Here is a 24113-nt window from a genome sequence, read left to right as displayed (position 1 = left end):
CAGGCGCTTCCTGGTCTTGATGTCAGTGGCTTCTATCTCCTCCTTTGACCAGCTTATTATCTCAGCAGGGTATCTGATCACGGGCAGGGCGTAGGTGTTGATAGGCCGGATCTCATTGTTAACGTTTAGCTGACTGCTCAGGACTTGGCTGACCCTCTGCGGGTACTTGGTGGTTGCAGCTTACCTTGATCTTAGCCTCTAGCCTTCTCCATGGAGGGTACTGCCCCCTGTGGCCATTTAACTTTGTAGCCAAGCATCTCACTGATCACTGCTGCCATATTGTAGATCAGCTTGTTAGTCTCGGTATTGGTAGCTGTAGGTATCGTCCGTAGTGCTGTATTAATGTCATCTAGCAGACCTTCTGAGGGTACCCTATTAGAGCACTTCGCTCTTGCACTGCAGGCCTACTTGTTGTTCCTAGAGTATTTAAAAGTAGAATGGGAGGCAGAGCCTTCAGTTTTCAGGCCCCTCTTCTGTGGAACCAGCTTCCAGTTTGGATTCAGGAGACAGACACTATCTCTACTTTCAAGATTAGGCTTCAAACTTTCCTTTTTGCTAAAGCATATAGTTAGGGCTGGACCAGGTGACCCTGAATCCTCCCTTAGTTATGCTGCAATCGACGTAGGCTGCCGGGGATTCCCATGATGCATTGGGTTTTTCTTCTTCACTCACTATGTATTAACAGACCTCTCTGCATTGAATCATATCTGTTATTAACCTCTGTCTCTCTTCCACAGCATGTCTTTATCCTGTCTTCCTTCTCTCACCCCAAACAATCACAGCAGATGGCCCCGCCCCTCCCTGAGCCTGGTTCTGCCGGAGGTTTCTTCCTGTTAAAAGGGAGTTTTTCCTTCCCACTGTCACCAAAGTGCTTGCTCATAGGTGGTCACATGATTGTTGGGAATTTCTCTGTATCTATTATTGTAGGATCTACTGTACAATATAAAGTGCCTTGAGGCGACTGTTATTGTGATTTGGTGCTGTATAAATAGAATTGAATTGAATTACTTCACGCAGTCTTGGTAACCGGCCAGGTTTCAAGCTTGGCCATGATCCTACCTTTCAGGTCAGTTCCTCTCACACTCAATGATCCTTCTCCTCTTGCACTTGGGGCGTGGTACCCAATCTCAGGTGGGGGTGATGATATCTCCCCCACACAATCCAGGCAAGTTAAGCCCACCATCCACCTGAGCATCTTCATCTCCACAGCAGTGAGGATCTGCTCATGTTTCTTGGTGGCTGGCCAGCATTCTGGTACTATAGGGCCACCGGCCATATGACTGCCTTTTAGATCTTAGCTTTGAGGTGTTCGGGCATCCTCTGATAACACAGGATGCAGGTCGATTCACGCCATTTAAGCCATGCTGCGTTGACTCATAAGAGCACATCCGCGAGGGTCTCACTGTCCACGCAGACCATGGTATTCAGTGGTCTTCTTTAACTCCTGGCCATCGATCTGGATCAATCCCAGAGTTCGAGGGCCACATTTTAGGTACTCCATCTTCTTGGTGTTCAGGTGCATTCCACTTTCTTCCAGCCAGTCCTTCTACTCCTGCAACTGCTCTTGGAGGGGCAGGTGGTCTGGGTCAGCAAATGCAACATCGTCAGCGTAAAGGAAGCTCCAGTGTATTCGTGATTGTAGGTCGGCCGTTGCTGTGTCCATGCAGAGGATGAACAGCAGGGGTGACAGGGCTGAACCTTGGTGGACGCCGATGGTGATGCTAAACGGTGACGAGGTACCTGCAGGGCATATGACTTTGCTGGTGACATTTTGGTAGAGTAGCTGCATCCATTGCACTTATTCTTCTGGGATGCTATGTGACCTAAGTGCTTTCCAGATAAGGATGTGTGGGACGTGGTCGAAAGCTTTCTCCAGGTCCAAGAATGCCACATGCGCCATCCCGTTCATCTCCCTGTGCTTTTCCATAAGCAGTCGAGCAGCATGAATGGCATCCGTGGTGCTGGAGCCCTTGACAAATCCACACTGGTTTGGGGTAAGCTCAACGATATCATGAAGGCATTTATTCAGGATTCGCTCAAAGATTTTCATTGCATGACAGAGTAGTCGAATCGACGCAGAGTTGGTGCACTGGCTGACATTCTCCTTGCCTTTCCAGATCGGCATGGTGGTGCTGGTTGTCCAGGCCTGGGAAGGCTTGTTCTCGGCTGCAATACGATTAAGGAGATCAGCTAGGAACGCATCTTCCATATTTTGGCTGGGATGTCATCTGGTCCGGTTGCCTTTACATTCTTCATCTTCTTCAGTGCCTTCCGCACACAGGTACTGGGCGGGGAATGGGCGGGGGGACTTTGGATCGGCGGGTGTGGGAATTCCTGATTGGAGATGCCAGCAAGCATCTAAGATAATTTGAGATTTCCAGTTACAGATGGACAAAATGGTGATGGCCAACCAACCGGACATTTGTTAGCTAGAATCAAAATCAGTGACTTTTTGCCTGCCCAACAAATACTTTTAAGTATTAGAAGGCTCAGACAAATAAATTAAAGAGCCTTTAAAATTAGGAGAGAGTGGGGTGAGTTGTGCCAGTTTTTACTTACAGTGAGGCCATGACAGTAATGCTTCCAACTAAAACATGTACTTATATTTCAGGATGTTTCAGGATGTTGTGCATCCCTGGGAACAATCACTGTGGATCCAAAACAAAGTGGTCTTGTGGCACACCTTGCCCCCAGTGCGGGGTAAGTTATAAAAGCAAGTTGCGCCACATGAGCACATCCAAAGTCAATTTTATTAAACAAGGCCTAGCGCCACACGGCCACATGTTCAGAACAAAATGAAATTCAAATGAAGACGAAATGAACTGCAATTGTCTTCACAGATCTGGCCTACTTCATAACATCCCACTCTTTGATGCTACCCACTACCACCAAGTTTTTGTGATGTGGGTAGTGTTTTTATACACTAGGGATGACTCCATCATCATCTTCTTTGAAAGTGAAGCTGGGCTTTCCATTCACAGACCTATTACTACTTGACCTTAAAAACTTGCACCACTGTTGGAACCATCAACCATCTCAACCAATCCAGCGTAGTCGTAGGATTTGGCTTTGTTGCAATGAGGCTCTCTTCCTTGCAGGATGAGTAAAATGGTTGACTCTTCAAAAATGTGCAGTCACATGACCAATTTCCTCTATGGCTTTGCAGAAACAAGACCACTTTCCCCTACACTTAAATACAGTAAAGTATTTTTAATTTGTAACTTCCCACTTCTGGTGCAGTTCCCACATAATCTCCTAAATAATTAACTAAATTCAATGAAAATGGAAATTACTTGCAGCCTTTAAAATGAGGTCTGCAGTGCTTTGAGAACTCATGTCAAAAATAACATGCTAGTCCTACGAGCAAACTTTTTTTCTTTTAAAAAAAGTGGAGTCCTTGACGTCTCACAATAATAAAACCAGGGTAGAGCCAGCTCATTCCTCATTAGAGCCACTTGGTGGCAGTGTTGCCTCACAAACATGTAGCCATTGTTCTTCAGATTGTGTCAGCTTGGCTCTAACAGACCTGCTGATAAAACCTTAAAGCGTTGGTCGGTGTGTTAGGAAATACAAAGGTCTAAATCTAAAATTAGATAGCTAATCATACAAGTAACACGCAGGCTGTGGTTGCACATGTTAGCATAGATAAACACACTTTGCGTAACTTTAACATTTTAATTGTTGGTTGCCTTGGCTCTGCTACTAAGACCTATGAAATGACCCCATTTTAACTAAGCTGAAGAAAGTACAGCAAACAATTTGAAATAAACATTTTATTAGTGACAGTGAATATCTGGCATTGGTAAAATACACATAGTACTGCATGAAAAATAATAAACATAAAAATGTCTTTGCTTAAACAATAAAGTTTGCTTAGTTTTTGCGTTCCAGAGTGGCTAAGGTGATCCTTACAACAAGCTCTGTGATTTTAGCTGCGAAATCTTCTGAATTCTTGGATTTTCTAGAGAGTCTTAAGGAGATGCTTAAAGACAACGCAAGCTGACTAGAGTGCTACTCAAATCACATCCAAATAACCTGAAATCATTCACTCATTGACCAAAAATGATGCTTCACACACCAAGAATAAAGTCAGCTAAAGTCAGCTAGTCAGCTAAATCTTGCTAATCTTGTTATAGCTTTAGGTAAAAAGCTGCTACATAACAGTACCCTGTGCATCACATAACACTCAAAGGTGTACAAAACACATAGCAATCATCTAATGTTAAACAAGAAAACCACGGTGCTATTAGAGTCTTACATTTATGCTTTGTGAACACAGAGACGTGTAAAATAAAAGGTTATTAGTTCAGTTATCAGTAATGTTTGTTATGAGCTGCCATCGCTTGAGCTCAAACACCAGAGCTCAAAAAGAGGACACTACCAGAGTAAACCAGTAGTTAAGCGTGGTTTTGTGTATTAGTAATAGCAGCCATTCCTATGTGACACATGCAAAACGTGCATCGCAGAAAGAGTGCTGAAGACAGCAGAGGGCACTGGAGCTTGTGCAGCTTTGTACACTTACACTGAAAGGCGAGACCAGCTTTAATTCACAGTTTAAACAAAGGATCAAAGGAAATCCATAATAATTCAGACATAACTCATAACTGCTGCATATCTGGACCATGGCAGTGAAAAAATGAAATTCAAAAGTGTGATTATATAATTTAAGGGAGTTTGTTGCAGCTGAGACTGAGTGTTTTTCCTCCTAAATCTCCTGCTGACTGTCAGTGTGCTCCACACGTGCCACTCTAATGATGGCACCTGGGGGTGCTGATGTATACTGAGTATACGTCAAAGTACTTGTACTTTTTCTTAAAGTATGTATTTGTAACTTTCCAAAGCATGAAATTTAAACAATAATGTGGCCCTAATGCAACGACTGTTAAAGGGCAGACTGCCTCCTACATCTGTGCAACACTGAGACTAGAAAGGCCAACAGTTAACGTCTGAATCTTATGGACGTTTCAACAAATTAATCTTAAGTCAAAAACAGGCGAAGCTATGAAATCAGGTTTTGCACGTTCCAATTCGATCGTTTTCTGCTTATTCAAATACGGATCTTCCTCCATTGCAGGGACGAACGGATGTCTTTATGAACCGAGCTGCAGGTGAAAGTAAGCACTGAACATCACATTTATTCATGCTAGGCACTATCATGATTGAGACTTTTTTGGAGATCTGGAGATTTTACCTGTATGATTATTGGTGACTGTGCCTCACACTTTAATGAAGAGAATCTGAATGTGTGCGGTCCAACTGGGCCGTGCACATTCAGATCGTGGAACCATGCAACCCTACGGGCTGAAATATTTTTAAGGACAAAGGTATTCAAGCTTTTTTGTGTGATTGCAAAGTGACAGTAAGGTGACGCATCCAGTCTTTGAAGGAACACAACAAAGCCTCTAACTCTCACGTTCTGGCTGGTGAGAAAGAAATGTTGAGGATGTCCATGTGACAGAACATGAGCTTTCTTCTCTCCTTCATGTGCACGTACACAAAAACACAGACATATGCACTCTTGGCTTTGAAATTGCTCGTACAATGCTAAAAATCTGTACAATATTTAAATACTGTATTTACAGAAATAAATACACTGTTGTTTGCCTCAACTGGCCTGCTGCACCTTATACGTGCAATCAAAGAGGTCGAGTGGGCGGGATCATTCTTTCCACAGCTGATAATCAGAAGCAAAAACTAATAAAGGCCACAGTTAAGCAGATTGATGGTTGTTCTTTCTTTAGGATTGAGCTTGCAGCACATTTCACATTACTGGAATCAGATATAACACTGGATTACATCAAAGGGCCAAGCTGGTGCATTTGCATGATTCAGCCTAATGGTAAAGTGGCTATATACTTTATAAATATACTACTATAAATGTAGTTGCAATAGAATCACCACACCTTCAGCCTTTACACGGGTTCCCTTCGTCTGTGTAGTACTGGGTCTAAAGGCTTGATCATGAAACCAAAGCATGAAGAGGACAGCATGTTTTTCCTGGTAGAAGAAGCTTTCCACTCCAGCGGTGGACAAAGGCTAATAAAAGTTGAAAAAATCAGCAACCTCGGTTGAGTAAAAACCCATATTTCTACAGATGGTACAGTGACTACCATGAGTGCACCAAACCCTACATGAGGCTGTAAACATAAAGTATGTTGCTACAGGCGAAGCACAAATATGATCTCTTATGTATGTAAGTATTAAATGTCTATGCAGGATGTAAAACACGTGTTTCATAGATTGTAATAATGAAATCTATGAATGAATGAGCCTGACAGTGAGAGTCCGCCCAGCTGGAAGCTGAATTCAATCTAAAAATATGAACTACTCTCACATCTCCCATTAATGGAAAAAAGAGCAAAATGACTCAAATTAATATTTTTGCGTGCGTTCTCAACGCATTAAGAATGATATAGTGTATATTTGTAACTTTAGTTTTGGTAAATGTTAGCGAGTCAGCGTGGTTTCACTTGTAGCGGCTACCCAAAGATGTCACAGCGTTAACACTTTGCATCAATCCTCCATAGCTGAACATTTTTACATAGTAATGCTAGTTATTTTTAAGCTAGCAATCTCACAAATGGAAGATGACTGCAAGTCGTCCATTTGGCAGACTGGCCATGTATAAGGAAAACTGTGTGTTTTGCCCTCGAGGGAACCATTCAAAGGGCTGAATATTGCAGAACTACTAACATGACACGAGTTTATATAGAAGAACATTAAGATATTTTTGTGTAGCTCTTCTGAGGATGTTTACTGACCCTTTCATAGTCTCAGAACAGAACAACAACAAACAAAGATGAATTCACTGTATGTGTTCCTCTCTGTGCCAGAGGCAGTAGATCTGCATAACATAGATTAAAGTATGGAGAAGCTTCTGTCAGGAGCTTTTAAGCCTCATCACTGGGTTCAGGGGTTTCCTTGGAGGGAATGACCACTAGAATGCTGCTTATCCACGAAACCTGACAGATGTGGTGAAGTGACGAACCTAAAACATACTAAGCTCTCATTAGTGCCTCTCTTACCTCGATGATACGCGGATTCTAAAGCTGAATGTCTGAGTTTAAGTTAAGTTTGCACACATCATCACTTTAGTGCTTAAATGAAGAGCGACTGAACCTTCCCGGTACACGCCCCTACAGGTGTGTGTTTGTATGTATGTGTAAGCTGTTAGCGTCCGTCTCCACAGCTCCGGACTGGAGCACGACTTCTCTTTTGATACTTAATGGCTTAGGAAATCAATGCTAGCTTTGACAGTGCGTCCGGTAGACACGTCCACTGCCATGGCTCGGATCTCCGTGTCGCCGAACTGCATGAGCGTCTGGATCTCTCGGCGTGCCGCTGTACTTTCTGTTCCGCTCACGTCTAAGCGCAGTGTCCCACACTTCCTGACACCGGGCTCGCTGATGAAGCTCGCATTCTCCTTCTCAGAGCAGTAAACATGGATGACAATAACCTGCTGGGAAGGTTTAGCCGGCGTGTAGCTCCGCTTGACCATCTCGCCAAGCGCCACAGACTGGTCCGCAGCTATGAAGGTGTCGAAGACGTCCGTGCACCAGCGCGTTCCATCTTTAACTAGCAGCTTCTCCGGTGGGTGCTTCCCCTCCACAAAACGATTGAGGACACCAACCCCGTATGTGAGTGGCGAGCGGCGGACTTTAATCACACTGGGGTCCAGGCCAAACAGAACAGCGCCTTTCAGGATGGTTAGGCCAACGTCATGGGGAATGATAATGCGGCTGCGGCCCTGAAGCATGTTCTGGACAGCTTGCTGCAGCAAGGGAGACTCGGCAAAACCTCCCACTAAAAACAGGAACTTGATGTCACTGACTTCTGGCTTCTCGAAGAGCTCAGCTGCAGGAGAAACACAGAAATGCCTTTTACTCATACCCAGTGAGTGCACTGATACACAGCTGTTTATATCTTCCTTTCACTGATAAACAGCTGAATTTGAATTTTATGACCACCACCAGTCTCTGAGCCTGGTTCTGAAGGACGCCTTATTCTCCTCCCACTGTTGCTCATGTGATTGTTGGGCTTTTCTGTGTATTGCACGGGGTTAACCTTTCAATATAAAGCACCTCAAGGCAACTGTTGTGATTTGGTGTTATGTAAATGAATCGAATTGAACCTGTCACCAAAATAACATGGTTTATGAGGCTTGGCCTTGCTGTTCTACAGATCCTCATCATCTGGCCATAGCAGGTTTCCTCTTGTAAAAGTCTTCATGCTTTCCCATTTCTAGAGAATCCTTCCAATCAGATAATCGATGTTATTATCTCTCAGTGTTTTCGCTCATCAGTGCGATTCATACACACGATGATGGCAGGAAGTTGTCACGCAAGGCTGAAAAAACAGGACTTACTCATTTTAAATTGGTTCTAACACGGGAGCAAGAATACAATTACCCGTTTTGGTGTTTAAACTTCATTAAGGTTTGTGGATTTCCTTTGATGTCTTTCTTGAGACAACGTATGGATATTAGGCAGATTGTTTATTAGATTCCTCACTTTGGGGCTTAATGAACGGACAGAGAGCAGGTCTCTCCCACGTTAGCTTCTCTTCTTTGGCGTCCTGTTAAATCCAGAATTGAATTCAAACTCGTTCTCCTCACATACAAGTGCATGTGCCGCAGGTTTCTTCCTGTTTAAAGGAAGTTTTTCCTTCCCACTGATGCCAAATGCTTGCTCATGGAGGATTGTCTAACTGCTGGGTTTCTCTCCACTACTGTAACATATTTACAATTTGAGGCAGCTGTTGATGTGAGTTAGCACTTTATACATTAAACTGAATTAAATTCAGTTGTAGCACTGTCTTTGCAGTGTTTTCAAATGCGTTACAAATGTCACAGAAAAACAGGGGTTTTATTTTATTTATGTTATGCTATAATAAATTGCTATAATCACTATCTGTATTGAAGCAGGCCCATCCATCCTTAAGAAATGTGACCTACTTTCATGTGGTTGAGCAAACTGTGGATTATCTAGGCCAGGCAACGCCAGGCCTCGAGTGCCGGTGTCCTGCAGGTTTTAGATCTCACCCTGGGTCAACACACCTGAATCAAATGATTAGTTCATTACCAGGCCTCTGGAGAACTTCAAGACATGTTGAGGAGATAATTTAGCCATTTGAATCAGCTGCGTTTGATCAAGGACACATCTAAAACCTGCAGGACACCGGCACTCGAGGCCTGGAGTTGCCCACCCCTGATCTAGGCTGTCTGGAGTTTACGAGTGACCAACCCTGTCAGTTTGAAACTGAGCAACAACAACACATTGAACAGAATGTTACTGATCCCAGTGAAGATTTTTGACACTCATTGTTCAATACTTATACGATCTTTTGTACACGTAAGGGTCATTTTTCCCATTAGTTACTTGAGAGTAGTGGCACAGTGACTAAAGGTTGTCTTAAAAGTTGCATTGCAGTTTTAATGTATTATTATTAGCAATACAAATACTATTATTTACTTTGCAACTTGCTTGACTCTAAGGTGAGCGATATGTGTTTATGCAGGTGTTATAATGTAGCTTACTGAGATGTTGGATGATGTGGTCTATGGTGGGCTTAAAGAGGGAGTTCATAGCATCTGGATTCATCCGCAGCATCCCCTGAGATGACCACTTCACAAAGTCCACACTGGAAAGAGAGGAGAACATCTGTTACATACACTGTATTCATTTCAGTCCACAGGCAGATCATTAGTTAGTTACAATAAATTATCAAATCAAAACATCACTGAACTGTCAAATTTCACAAAATGGCAAAGACTCATATTTATAAATGACAGCACAAAATGTAACTAATGATACAACTGAACTGTTGTTCACTTTATTCTCATCCAGATACAACATGTTTGTTACAAATGGGACTAAAAATGCAAGAGTTTAACTGTTTATTAATGCAAGTCAGAGATAGAAATCAAAAAAAGACTTTTGCTTCAGGTGATGGTCCAGAAAATGAAAGCATCTCTTAGGCTCTTAACATGTTAGCACAGCCTACAGACAGCCACTAGCTACAGCAGTATGAAAAAGTAATTGCCCCCGAAACCTAATAAGTGATTAGGCCACCCTGACAGCAACAACTGCAACCAAGCGTTTCTGCTAACTGGCTGTTACAGTGCTGTGGAGGGTTGTCGAGGTCGCCTTGTCAAGGTCATGTCACAGCATCTCCATCAGATTCAGGTCAGGACTTTGACTAGGCCACTCCAAAGTCTTCATCTTGTTTTCCTTGAAACATTCAGAGGTGGACCCGCTGGTGTGTTGCGGATCATCGTCCTGCTGCAGAACCCAAGTGTGCTTCAGCTTGAGGTCTTGATGGCTGGACAGTCTCCTTGAGGGTGTTTTGGTAGACGGCAGAATTTATGGTTCCATTTACCACAGCAAGTCTTTGGGTCCTGAGGCAGCAGGACGGCCCCAGAGCATCACACTACCACCACCTTATTTTACTGCTGGCAACATGTTGCTTTTCCCAAAAGTCTTGGGACTCATCAAGATGATTCAAGATCAAGAAACTGAGAGGGGTCTTTATGTTCCTGTTGCTCGGCAGTGGTTTGGAACTCATTTTTTGCCCAGTGTCTTTCTTATGGTGGAGTCATGAACTCTGACCTTAACTGAGGCAAGTAAGCCCTGTGGTTCTTTGGATGTTGTTTTGGGGTTCAGTGACCTCTTGCAAGAGTTGTTGTTGTGCTCTTGGGGTCATTTTGGTTGGCCAGCCACTCCAGGGAAAGTTCACCACTGTTCCGTGTTTTCGTCATTTGTGGATAATATCTGTCATTTTTGGTTCGCTGGAGTTCTACAGCTTTAGAATGGCTTTATAACATTTTGCAGACAGAGATTTCAGTTACTTTGTTTCTCATTTGTCCCTGAGTTTCCTTGGATTGCGTCATGGTGTCTGGCTTTTGAGGATCTTTTGGTCTACTCCACTTTGTCAGGCAGGTCCTATTTAAGTGGTTTATTGAGAACAGGTGTGGCAGAAATCAGGCCTGGCGGTTGCTAGAGTAATTCAACTGAATAAAGGGGACAAACACTTTTCACACTTTTAAAATTTCATCTTAGTCAAGATGTTGACAAGCTAAAAAAAACTATTATATGTGCCTAATCTGTCTTGATGGATGCTCAATCATCCAGGTCAGTAAATCCCAAAAGGCAGCTCATCTGGACTTAGCGTTTAGAATGGTACTGAGGAACTGGCCTCCCAGCCCATTGTTCATCAGTGGGCTAGGAGATGTCCCCTGATGTCCTGTTCATAAGGTTGGAAACCTGCAGTCAGCTGAGACTGAAGAAGCCCCCTGATGATAATGAAACGTTTCTGAAAACGTCCAGATGAACAGAATCAACCTTTTGGATCATGTACAGAATCAAATGTGATCAAGAAATATTGCAACATGAAATCACAGAGTCAATATAATTCAGATTAAATCTGTATCAAAAGCAAACGAGCGCATCTTTTTGGTGTCAGGATTATAGAGACGCTCATGTCAGTCCAGGATTGGGTTTTCTGTTTACACTCACTTGCTTTTGCGCAGAGCATGTTCCACACTGTGGCCCCTGAACTTCTTGTAGTAGTCAATGAAGGAGAAGGGCAGGTTAATATTGAGAGGATTGGTTCTGTCAGGGGCTGCAGCTCTCTTTCGAGACTCAAATGCAATCATCAGATCCACCCACGCAGCTGGCCTCTTTATCTTAAATTGGTCAATGAAATCTTGGCCAAAGATCTTACACAGCAGCTTCTCAAATTCATAGTCAATCCCAATGGACCCATAGGGGCCACCTGAGAAAACAGACAGCTGTGAGTCACATGAACACGGTCTGATGCTTTAGCAAAGTGTTACGCTACACGTGCTGTACCCGAAGCCTTGTAGAGCTCTTTCAGATGTCCTTCTGGAAGACGGATCTGATGGACAGTCAGGTCAACTGTTCCTCCACCACAGTCCACCACCACATATCGGTCACCTGTGCAGAGAAGTGAGCAGGTGAGAAGCGTGGCATGAGACAAAGTGCATGCACTGTGTTGTTTACAGGAACATGACTTTGTCTGGCACTCCTGCTTCTGGAGTGAGGCCACAGAGAGCACTGCTGACCTGATCCTTGTAAACTCAGTTCTAAGGCAGTGTAGAAGGAAGCAAACCACTCAGGACAGGTGGAGCTAACAGGTTTAATAGCCTCTATTAACCCTGTAAGACCCATCACAAAATAGCCAGAAAATTCAGATTTTTTAGAACTGAGATGTTTATGAACCCTTATAACAAAATCCACAAAATGTGTTTATTGCTTTATCATGTTGTGTTTGATAGATTTTTATTATGTGTATGTTTTGTATTGCATTTGATACATTGAGTGTTTTTGACAACTGTTTGATAACAACGATGTTAATTTTAGACAAAAAAAGAGTTTTGTCCATAACATTTTGAAATGATGGCAAATATTGATCATGTTGATGCAGGTCTCAGAAACTCATGTATCAAATATGATACAAAAAGTTTATATGTATCCATGTTGAAAGCAATAATTATAGTCTTTGTATTAAAGTCAGTCTTCAATTTTTAGTTAGAACTTTTAAAGATGAAGGGTGTGTAACAGCACAGCCACTCGGCTGTGACATGGGAACAGCACAGAAACCACAGCTCCCGTGGTTATTAAAGCTCGCTAGCAGGACGGCGTTTAGCAGACTGATACTGTCAGCTGCAGGTAAGCATTTGTCCAGTGTTCAAGAGCAGAGATGCTAATGAGCTATCAAGCCTGTAAAGCAGGGTTTCCAGTGGTTTGTGCTGTGATTGGTTGTTTGCTAACCAGTCAAATGGTTTATGTGTTAATTTAGCAGAGCTGCACATGTGCCGCTGATGGGTATCCCGAATAAGCCTTAAAACCTCTTCAGCTGGGCTCTTTTCCCACCTAAAAGGAAAGGTTTGTAAAATAAATGAGCTCAGTTTAAAGTGGCTCTAAAACCACATGTGTGTGTTGAAGGAACAGAAACTAATTTTATAGGGAGGCTGTAATATCCTGTCAGGTGACTGTTTATTCTGATATGACCAACAACATAACAACCAACCACAGCAATGCGTCCCTCTGGCTGATCCAGCCTTTCCCAGTTAGTGCAATCAAATGAACTTATTTAGCAAACTGCATCAGTGTTATTTGGCTCCATGCTGGACACACATCCCCGCTGTGGTTGTGTCAGAAGGGTAAGAAACTGCCAAATCAAATGTGTGGCCCTACCTTCTGCCAAGCCAGCAGCTGAACGATGCTTAAACTATGTCGGTGTTTCTGAACACTTGAGTTTTTTTATTTCTTTATACGTTTGGTGCCAATTCTCTAAATATTAGGTTTATGATGCTGGTTTCTTAATCGGCATCATAATCTCTTAATCTATGACAGGATGACAGTACATGAAAGAGCCAAAGGAGGCAGCCTAAAGTAAAAGAGAACAGATGAGTAAAAGAAGAGAGAGACTCTACCTTCTTCCAGCTCCGACCAAAGCTCCCCTATGACATTTTCCACCAAAAACGTGCGACTCTGCCGGTTGCGCCGTACATGCTCCTTAGCTGCTTGTTAACAGAAAGAGAGTGTTCTGGTGAGTCTGACCAAGGCAGGAAGCGTTGCTATGAGAAGTTGTGGGGCTCATATACAGTGGAGTGTGAGACAAGCAGCAGCCTGAGATGAATCCATACTATGAGCAGGATCTCTATAGAGATCTTTTCAGGAACAGTTTCATTAAAATGCTTATTAAATGGGTCATTTGGTTGGCATACATACATACAGTCACTACAGAACATGATATACAACGTCATGCACAGAATCTAAGTGGAAAATGGATCTATTCAGTCTTATTTATATAGATGCGAATCACAACAGTCACCTCAGGACACTTTAGCTTGTAAGTTAACGACCCTACAAGAATACAGAGAAAACCCAAACAATTGGACAACGCTCCACGAGCAAGCAGTTTGGCGACAGTGGGAAGGCAAAACTCCCTTTTCGTCTGCAGATTAACTCTGTTTATGTATTTTCCATTATCACCACAGACGGTCTGCAGCGTGTTGGTGATGTCACCAACCCTGAACTACAGGTGCTGCATACCAGTGATTGTTGCATAATGGGGAGGTTAGGTCTTATCAACCAATCAGCATTTGCAGTCGCAAACTTGATCCACTGCCAGCGACATGCAGTTGGGATCTGAAGTCCCACAGATGTGTCCATCCACATGTTTGGTTTGGAATGAGCCGGAAAGACGATAAAAGAATAAAGCATGAAAATGCAGATTTTTAACTCTCGCTTACACTCCAGCTTTTTGTATGTTATAACCAATAGCAGCACAAGTAAGAGTGGCAAACCAGCAGTAACACATGCTTTGTGCACTGCCTCCAAATGACAACAGAAGACGGGCCCTGGAGCAGGGTGGCCACCCGAGCGCTCTCTCTGCTCGACCACACATTTAGCTTTAGCAAACCGACTGCAGGGTCCTTTACAGGGGCCCTCTTCTGTGTTGTGTCATCTACTTAGCTTAGACCATTCAGCTTCCCTGATGTATAATTCATGGCGATCATCCAGGCACGTCACCGTGCATACTATATCACTCTGTGCCGGGTCCCGATCCGTCATGTGTGGACCAGTTTTGATGCACCGTGTTATGGGGTTCAAACAGTGTTTAGAGAAAACGTCACAGCTGTTCCGACAGTCCCACTAAAGACTTTTCTGTGGGCGAAAATCCTCTTTTTCTCTGTTTACCTGAACGTTGTTTGCTGTTTTAGCTGTTTTTGTTGTTTCATGGTTGTTTCATGGTTTTGTGGGGTTTTAGCTGAGATTCTGATGTTTCCATGGATACCACACATCTATGTTTAAATATCTGTACATCCTGTTAAACCAGCTGTTCTCCCTTTTACCCCCGGTAAGGGGAATGGAGGTTCAACAAGTTAATTGTTTATTGCTTAATTACTTTGTTAAGCTGAGGTTTAAGGCCTGGACAATTGTCAAACCTTTTGTTCTCCATTATGGAAAATTGCTGAAAATAAAAATGGTTATGACTTTAGCTCCTGATTCGATCAAGTCTCCACGTCACTGAAATGCAGACAGGTTCCGCTCACTTTATGTTTTCGCTCGTTGCCTTTTTTTACCCGACCCACTTGGGTTTAAATGCCTCAGTGTCTCTGTGTACCTGGCCTGTACCACTACACCTGCTGTTTTGGAATATCTGCCCCACTTCCTTCTTTCACACAATGGTATGATTCCAGTCTGCCTTTGCATGTGATTGGCTGCATGATGTGTCCGTCAAAGTCTCACCCTAACCTGCATGGATTCTCAGCAGGGCTGAAGATTCGGCTCACACATAATAATTACATCGTGTGAAACCCATGACCTAGAGCAATATTTAAGTGCGTTCCCAGCTCTGACAAATGTTTTTAACTGACTTTAGCAAGGACTGCCTAAAGTTAGCACATGAGTAGGTGTAAAGGCCAGCCAGCAGACCTGACATCCATCACACTTTCCTGTTTTAGAAGGTGGCGTGGCCTGGAAGAAAGAGATGTGCAGCTGAAAAGCTGCTATAAAGAAAGACCATGTAAATAAAATCACTCATCCTGCAGCACTGTGTGGATGGGTCCTTTTTGTGTTACAAATGGGAAGAAACAGGACCAGGCTTGGGAATGAGGCTCATTTGACACAACCAGCTGGGGAAGAGGGGCGAGGTCAAAAAGACAAACGCTGAAACAGAGCCAGGAGATCACAGTAATATAAATGTATGCTATGTCTTCTAATGATGCTGCCTAAGGGAAGCATGTATAATGTAAACAGAATTGGTCCTAGCACTGAACCCTGTGGAACTCCATAATTAACCTCAGTGTGTGAAGAGGACTCTCCATTTACATGAACAAACTGGAGTCTATTAGATAGATATGATACAAACCACTGCAGCGCAGTACCTGCAGCATGCAGCTACTTCTCTAATAAAATGTTATTGTGAGTAGTAACAAACACTGAGGTTTAACAGGAAGCTTAGAGATCGTTCTGTGATTAGCTGAGACAGCTAATGATGCTTTTTAAGTAAAGGTTTAATTCCTGCACCCTCCTGTGGTACTTAACCTGTTAACAGAGAGACTCAGTGCTATCTGAGTTCATCGTTCTAAAAACATTTAGTGTAAACTTTCATTTTTACCAGAGCAGGTCCCTTTGACGATGAAAATGTTCAGTCCAACTATAAAGAATTTTAATTACACATGATGCAGAGAGGGATGGACAATCAGTAGTTATGTACAAGAATCTCAGGCTAAATGATACCTGAAAGATCAATCCAAACCAATCAATATAGAAATAACATAAACATTACAAAACATTACAGATGTGTGATTTGGACTAAACCATGTGAGGAAGAATATGCTTCAGTGGGAATGCACATCCAAAGGAAACTGCAGTCGTGTTCCAATAGTCTTTAATATTCTGACAGCTTATTTATTATGGACTCATGTGTGTACTATGAGATGAGATGCATGCACCTGACTGTTCACAGGGATCCTCCAACAGAGTGTTGGACTAACGGACTCTCCTATCTCCAAGGAAAGCTCAGAAAATGACAGAACTGACACCCAAGTCTTTAAATCATCTTTAAACCATTGTTTCTAATAATACTACTCTGAGACGTATTCACCGAGGAGTGACCGTCACCACTTACAGGACAGTTTGTTAGGTAGATTTCTAATCAACCATTCTCATGGCAGCATCTCACTGCATTTAGGCATGTCAACAGGGTTAATATTATTAGTTATTTTTGTTGTTTGTACTGGGGGACCATTTCCAAGGCATCCAGTTACAGCTAGAAATATGTTCTCCAAATGCAGTGACACTCGTTTCCTGATGTATTCATTGTCACCTGAATTGTACAGTCTGTTGCAAAAACGCACATTTCAAAGGTCCGTTTTCAATTGCTCTGAATCTTTGAAGCCCTGAGTGCTTCCTGCTTGAATATGACAAAACCAATGAATGGTTTCTCTACGATTACAAACTGTCATGGTCCTGGGTCATTTGACTCAGCATTTTGTGTTTATTATTATTATGATCTTGTGTTCTAGTTCGTTCTGATCATGTTTTTGTGTTTTGATGCATGTCCCTCTGCTCTCTGTCTGTACCGTGTCTCTGAGTCCAGTCTGTGCATTTCCTGTTTTACTTTGAAGGTCTGTGTCTTATGTCAGTGTGTTCAGTTTTGTGCTCTCCCTGTCTCATCTGTGTAATTAGTGTCAGCCGTGCCTCCCAGCTGTTTCCTCTTAGTCCTGTTCACCTCTTGTATTTAGTGTCTGCGTCGTCCCTCATTCGACTCCGTGTTCTGTTTGCCTGCCTGTTAGTTTATTTGCTTTGTTTAGTTAGTTTTCTGTTCAGTATGCAATCTCCCAATAAAGCCGGGTGTTTTCACATTCGCCTCCGTGAGTCCTGCTCTTGGGTTCACCATTCCCTCCTGCCTTCACACAGCTATGGCACAAACTCTGTGATTTTTCTATTCATTTCTGTGTTTTATAGCATGCCTGCCTGTAGCCGAGGTCTGAGCTGCAGGCGGTGCCAGCACTCACACTCTTCTATTCTGAACTCATGCTTGTGTTGCACAGGCAGTGTACTGTTTAGCATTAACCCTACAAACTGAATGGAACATATGTTACTCTAAAGCTTTGATGATGCCTTTTAGGAAGTGAGGTGTTAGAGCGATATGATGATGCGTGCTCGATCATCCAGGTGAGGAAATCCCAGAACGCTGATTTTGTTCATCTGGACGTCGTCAGTGTCAGAAACATTTCATCACACATCCAAGACTGAGCCTGAGACTCAGCTGGATTCAAGTTTCCCCCCATTATACACAATAAACTAGCACTATTTACTTAATAATGAACAATGGCTTCAATTTCATAATGATTGGTAGGTAAACTGTCAACATTGAAACTGCCATCTTCAGACGAACAGAATCGGTTTTCTGGCACTGTGATACATGCAGTATACATGCAGTATACATGCAGTATACAAGCAGTATACAAGCAGTATACATGCAGTATATATGCAGTATATTTGGTCTTGTGCACGTGTATAAAAGTGTGCTGCAAAGGTGCACAACTAGAGCAAACTCATTCGTATCCATCCATCCATCTTCATCCATCCATCTTCATCCGCTTTATCCGGGGCCGGGTCGCGGGGGCAGCAGCCTAAGCAAAGAGGCCCAGACCTCCCTCTCCCCAGCCACCTCCTCCAGCTTATCCGGGGGAACACCAAGGCGTTCCCAGGCCAGCCGAGAGATATAATCTCTCCAGCGTGTCCTGGGTCTGCCCCGGGGCCTCCTCCCGGTGGGACATGCCTGGAACACCTCACCCAGGAGGCGCCCAGGGGGCATCCTTATCAGATGCCCGAACCACCGCAGCTGGCTCCTTTTCGATGTGGAGCAGCAGCTGCTCTACTCTGAGCCCCTCCCGGATGGCCGAACTTCTCACCCTATCTCTAAGGGAGAGGCCAGCCACCCTTCGGAGGAAGCTCATTTCTGCCGCTTGTATCCGCGATCTCGTTCTTTCGGTCACTACCCACAGCTCGTGGCCATAGGTGAGGGTAGGGACGTAGATCGACCGGTAAATTGAGAGCTTCGCTTTTACACTCAGCTCCCTCTTCACCACGACGGACCGGTGCAGCGTCCGCATTACTGCAGCTGCAGCCCCAATCCGTCTGTCGATCTCCGGCTCCCTTCTCCCATCACTCGAGAACAAGACCCCGAGATACTTGAACTCCTCCACTTGGGGCAGGAACTCATCCCCGACCCGGAGTGGGCACTCCACCCTTTTCCGGCTGAGAACCATGGCCTCAGATTTGGAGGTGCTGATCCTCATTCCCGCTGCTTCACACTCGGCTGCGAACCGCTCCAGTGCGAGCTGGAGGCCCTCACCCAATGAAGCCAACAGAACCACATCATCTGCAAAAATCAGAGATGAGATTCTGAGGCCACCAAAGCGAAAGCCCTCCGCCACTAGGTTGTGCCTAGAAATCCTGTCCATAAAAATTATGAACAGAACCGGAGACAAAGGGCAGCCCTGGCGGAGCCCATCACCCACCGGGAACGAGTCCGACTTATTGCCGGCAATGCGAACCAAGCTCTTGCAACGGTTGTATAGGGATCGAATGGCCCGTAGCAATGGGCCAGACACCCCATACTCCCGCAACACCTCCCACAGGACACCCCGAGGGACACGGTCGAATGCCTTCTCCAAGTCCACAAAACACATGTAGACTGGTTGGGCAAACTCCCATGCACCCTCAAGTATCCTGGAGAGGATAAAGAGCTGGTCCAGTGTTCCGCGACCAGGACGAAAACCGCATTGTTCCTCCTGTATCCGAGGTTCGACTAACGGACGAACTCTCCTTTCCAGCACCCTGGCATAGACTTTCCCAGGGAGGCTGAGGAGTGTGATCCCCCTATAGTTGGAACACACCCTCCGGTCCCCCTTCTTAAAGATGGGGACCACCACCCCGGTCTGCCAGTCCACAGGTACTGCCCCTGATCTCCACGCAACATTGCAGAGGCGTGTCAACCAGGACAGCCCTACAACGTCCAGAGCCTTCAGGAACTCGGGGCGGACCTCATCAACACCAGGGGCTCTGCCACCAAGGAGTTGTTTAACTGCCTCAGTGACCTCGCCCCCGGAAATTGGCGGGTCATTCCCCTCATCCCCAGACTCTGCTTCCTCCTCGGAAGACGTGTCAGTGGGATTAAGGAGGTCCTCGAAGTATTCCTTCCACCGCCTGACAATTTTCTCAGTCGACGTCAGCAGAGCTCTGCCAGCACTATACACAGTGCAGGTAGAGCACCGCTTTCCCCTCCTGAGACGCCTGACGGTTTGCCAGAATCTCTTCGAGGCAGTCCAAAAGTCTTTTTCCATGGCCTCTCCGAACTCCTCCCACACCCGAGTTTTTGCTTCAGCCACTGCCCGAGCCGCATTCCGCTTGGCCTGTCGATACCTGTCGGCTGCCTCCGGAGTCCCACAGGCTAACCAAGCCCGATAGGACTCCTTCTTCAGCCTGGTGGCTCCCTTCACCTCTGGTGTCCACCATTTGGTTCGGGGATTACCACCACGGCAGGCACCAACCACCTTGCGGCCGCAGCTCAATGCAGCAGCTTCGGCAATGGAGACGCTGAACATGGTCCATTCGGACTCAATGTCCCCAGTCTCCCTCGGAATGCTGTTGAAGCTCTGCCAGAGGTGTGCGTTGAAGATCTCGCGGACTGGGGCCTCTGCTAGACGTTCCCAGCACACCCTCACTACGCGTTTAGGTGCACCAGGTCTGTCCAGCGTCCTCCCCCGCCACCTGATCCAACTCACCACCAGGTGGTGATCAGTTGACAGCTCAGCCCCTCTCTTTACCCGAGTGTCCAGAACATATGGTCGCAGGTCTGCTGATACGATTACAAAATCGATCATCGACCTACGGCCTAGAGCGTCCTGGTGCCACGTGCACTTATGGACACTCTTATGTTCGAACAGGGTGTTTGTTATGGCCAAACTGTGATTAGCACAGAAGTCCAATAACAAAGCACCGCTCGGGTTCAGATCAGGGAGGCCGTTCCTCCCAATCACGCCCCTCCAGGTCTCGCTGTCGTTACCCACGTGAGCATTGAAGTCTCTCAGCAGGACAACAGAGTCTCCAGGTGGAGCACCCTCCAGCACCTCTCAACCTCACGCACTAACTCAGGCTCCTTCCCCACCAGAGAGGTGACATTCCATGTCCCTATTGCCAGTCTTGGCAGCCGGGGGTCAGTCCGCCAGGGCCTCCGCTCCTGGCCGCCACCCGGCACACAATGCACCCGACCCCTATGGCGCCTCCTGCGGGTGGTGGGCCTGCGGGAGGATGGGCCCATGTCTCCTCTTCGGGCTGTGCCCGGCCGGGCCCCATGGACTAAGGCCCGGCCACCAGACGCTCGCCCTCGGGCACCCTCCCCGGGCCTGGCTCCAGGGCGGGGCCCCGGTAACCCTATCCCGGGCAGGGTAAACTGTTCCCTCGGTGTCCTTTTCATAAGGGTCTTATGAATCGCTCTTTGTCTGCTCCCTCACCCAGGGCCAGTTTGCCATGGGAGACCCTACCAGGGGGCAAAAGCCCCCAGACAACATAGCCCCTGGGATCCCTGGGACACACAAACCCCTCTACCACGATAAGGTAGCGATTCAAGGAGGTTCTTTTGTGTATCCATGGATACACAAAAGAACCAACAATGCAAATGGAAACAAGCAAGGCCAAAATGAGTCTTTGAATGTGGAGTTTGTCTTTATGCAGACTAACAATAGGACTGATAAACCTTGTAAGTCTTCTGTTTTGGTTGTGGTGATGAACACATGCTTTGCACCAAATACAACTTAAATATGTGAGAAAGAACGCACAGAGAGCTCATTGCTGTTTAACATTTTCACTTTGCATCATTGGCACACTGCTTGATAGACTAGAAATGATTCTGTCCTGCTTTTAATGTGGAAGCATAGAAAACAGGCCACATGTTTAACTCGTTCCAGGCCTAATAAAACCATAATTAAAGTCCTTTTGCTCAGATGGGAGGTTGAAATTTCATGTAATTTCACCCCTAATTACTATTGCACAGATTTCGATTGCAAATGACATTCCTATGTTTTGGGTTAGTGGGGGCAACATGAGCAAGCATTTGGTGGTCTGGCCTTAGCCCGCGGAGCCAGCCATGCTCAGCCCGAACGAGCCACATGGTTGTACCCCTTCACACAGGAGGGGCTGCAGGGGACCAGTGCGCTGTGGACCAGGCAGCAGCTGAGGGTGGACATATTGGTGATCCAACCCCCAGTTGCTGAAACTGGTTTTAGATATATGTGACGTCCACTTTTTGGTGGGAGAGCGCCCAAACTGGTGTTTGAGGGCGAGAGACACTGGTCCCACCTGATGACTCGACTGTCTTACTGGTGTTGAGGTTTACATTTATAATCTTAAATGCTTATATGCTGATTATATTGCTTTATATAAGAAAGGCCTAACTCTGAGTACACTCTGTGCCAAAAGTGCTGACAGGAAACTGCATGCGTTTGCAGAAGCGTGGTAACTGCAGTAGAAAGTGAAACCAACTAGGCTGTTTGATCGAAACGTAAAGTGTGGTGTGACGTAGAGAGCAAGTGCATAAATACCTAGGCTTCTGTTTGTGCTTCAGACCTGGGGTTGTGTGTTTTGTGTTCAGGACCACTTCTGAACTGTGTCTTTTTGGCCGTAAAGAATACAAAAGAACCGAATTTAATACTGGGAAACTTTAACACTAATGTGGAGGGGATGTGACTGCAGGGACTGACATGCTCAGCCGTGAAGCAGAGTGTTTTCTATCCAACATCCAAGATTCACCCTGACTTTCCCAACTTTCTGTTGCAGTTTGCATGGCTGACACGCATCTGCAACACTGCAAGGACACTGCCTCTGGACTGGCTGACCCTCTTCAAGAGGGTGTACCAGAGAGTGTGCTGCAACTTTTGGGCCTCAAGCTTCTCAGCCCCCTGGGAGGATGTATGCCAGAGAGTTGGAGAGGATCTATTAGTCAAACCTCAAGGAAAGGAGCCATTTCAGGCATCTAACCAGGATGCTTCCTGAGCACATCCTAGGTGAGATTTGCTGGGCATGTCCCACCAGGATGAGACCGGGGAGCAAACCCAGGTCAGACTGGAGCAATTACATCTCCTGGCTGGCTTTTGAACATCTTGGTGTCCCCCAGAGGAGCTAGGAAAGATAGTGGAGAGAGGGAGGTCTGGGCTCTGTTTAGACTGTTGCCCCCGTGACCTAGATACAGTGGGGCAAAAAAGTATTTAGTCAGCCACCGATTGTGCAAGTCCGTGTTGCTCGGCGACAGCCCCAAAACATCACTGCTCTCGAGAAGATCTGCATGGAGGAATGGGCCAAAATACCAGCTACTGTGTGTGCAAACCTGGTAAAGACCTATAGTAAACGTTTGACCTCTGTTATTGCCAACAAAGGTTATGTTACAAAGTATTGAGTTGTATTTTTGTTATTGACCAAATACTTATTTTCCACCCTGATTTACCAATAAATTCTTTACAAATCCTACCATGTGGATTCATGGATTTTTTTTTCACATTCTGTCTCTCACAGTTGAAGTGTACCTCTGGTGCAAATTACTGACCTCTGTCATCATTTTAAGTGGGGGAACTTGCACAATCGGTGGCTGACTAAATACATTTTTGCCCCACTGTACGTGACAGAAAATGTACGGATTGATGGATAATAAATCTGAAGAAGATGATTAGTACAACACAATTCTCAGAGAAGAAGCAAACATAAAGGGAAATGTGAAGACTCAAAAGAAACGAGTTGGTGTACGTTTGAATCGTTTTTGAAAAGTTGTGTAATAATTACCTGGTGATGCTATAAAGAAAACAACATAAGGGAAAATGTTATGATGCCAGTAACAATGTTGCCATCGGAAATCAAACACTGAACATGACTGTGTGCATGTATGAATGAAAACATGCTCGTGGCTTCAGAATAATCTCTTATATCTGTTAGTGAGACATACCTTGGCTCATCCCACTGCCCACATTGTCAGAGGGGCTGAAGCCATTCTGTGTGGTCTGGGTGCCCAGGTCCACCATCTGGTGGAGGCGGAGCTTGCGGCAATAGATCGATGCTGCTTCAGGTTCTAAGGCGATGATCAGCTGCTCAGGGTTTTCCCGGGATACCAGACCAGACTAGACAAGAGCATGCACAACACAATACGCTTCAGCTTTAAAGGACAAGAAAAGGTTTCTTTTGTCTTTTCAGCTTCTTCTACTGTGTCCACATGTAGTATACACTGAGGTACCCCGTGTTTGCTGAATTATTAGTCACAACTGTACCTCACCTTTGACCCTGTGACAGGTGGGATAGGTTACAGCCCCCTGAGAAAATGGGGTTTTCTCTTTTAATCTACAAGATCATCCGGTCTCTTATGCTTTGTCACAATTAAAATATTTACAATTAAAACCTTCCTCTTTTTAGTCTGACACTTTAACTATTTCACAATTTAGCGTATATAGAAGTTTTTCTTCTGGTTATTCGTACATGACTACATCACTCATGAAGAGAGCTGCAACAATTAAAAATCCACTATTTGTT

At 45.0% G+C, this 24113-nt stretch overlaps 1 protein-coding gene across 8 annotated transcripts in view; it reads right to left on the bottom strand.

Moving 5' to 3' along the window:
* Positions 1–3758: 3758 nt before the first annotated feature.
* hspa12a (heat shock protein 12A) overlaps positions 3759–24113 on the bottom strand; it is a 72363-nt gene continuing 52008 nt past the window's right edge. For 2 of the 8 annotated variants that reach the window (XM_026191209.1, XM_026191207.1), the window contains exons 7-13: positions 23536–23707; positions 23376–23384; positions 13457–13546; positions 11850–11954; positions 11514–11772; positions 9536–9639; positions 3759–7854 (exon numbers count right to left, since the gene is read on the bottom strand). In XM_026191209.1, the coding sequence (XP_026046994.1) occupies positions 7223–7854; positions 9536–9639; positions 11514–11772; positions 11850–11954; positions 13457–13546; positions 23376–23384; positions 23536–23707 (1371 nt within the window). In that variant the 3' untranslated portion in view covers positions 3759–7222. The remainder of the gene's footprint in view (positions 7855–9535; positions 9640–11513; positions 11773–11849; positions 11955–13456; positions 13547–23375; positions 23385–23535; positions 23708–24113) is intronic. The other 6 variants (XM_026191210.1, XM_026191215.1, XM_026191212.1 and 3 more) reach the window with 4 other exon arrangements.

The sequence above is a fragment of the Astatotilapia calliptera genome, chromosome 13 (genome assembly GCF_900246225.1).
Source record: "Astatotilapia calliptera chromosome 13, fAstCal1.2, whole genome shotgun sequence".
NCBI classification, from domain to species: Eukaryota; Metazoa; Chordata; class Actinopteri; order Cichliformes; family Cichlidae; genus Astatotilapia; species Astatotilapia calliptera.
The sequence above is the reverse complement of the archived record's forward strand: the minus strand, read 5'-3'. Positions and strand labels throughout refer to the sequence as shown.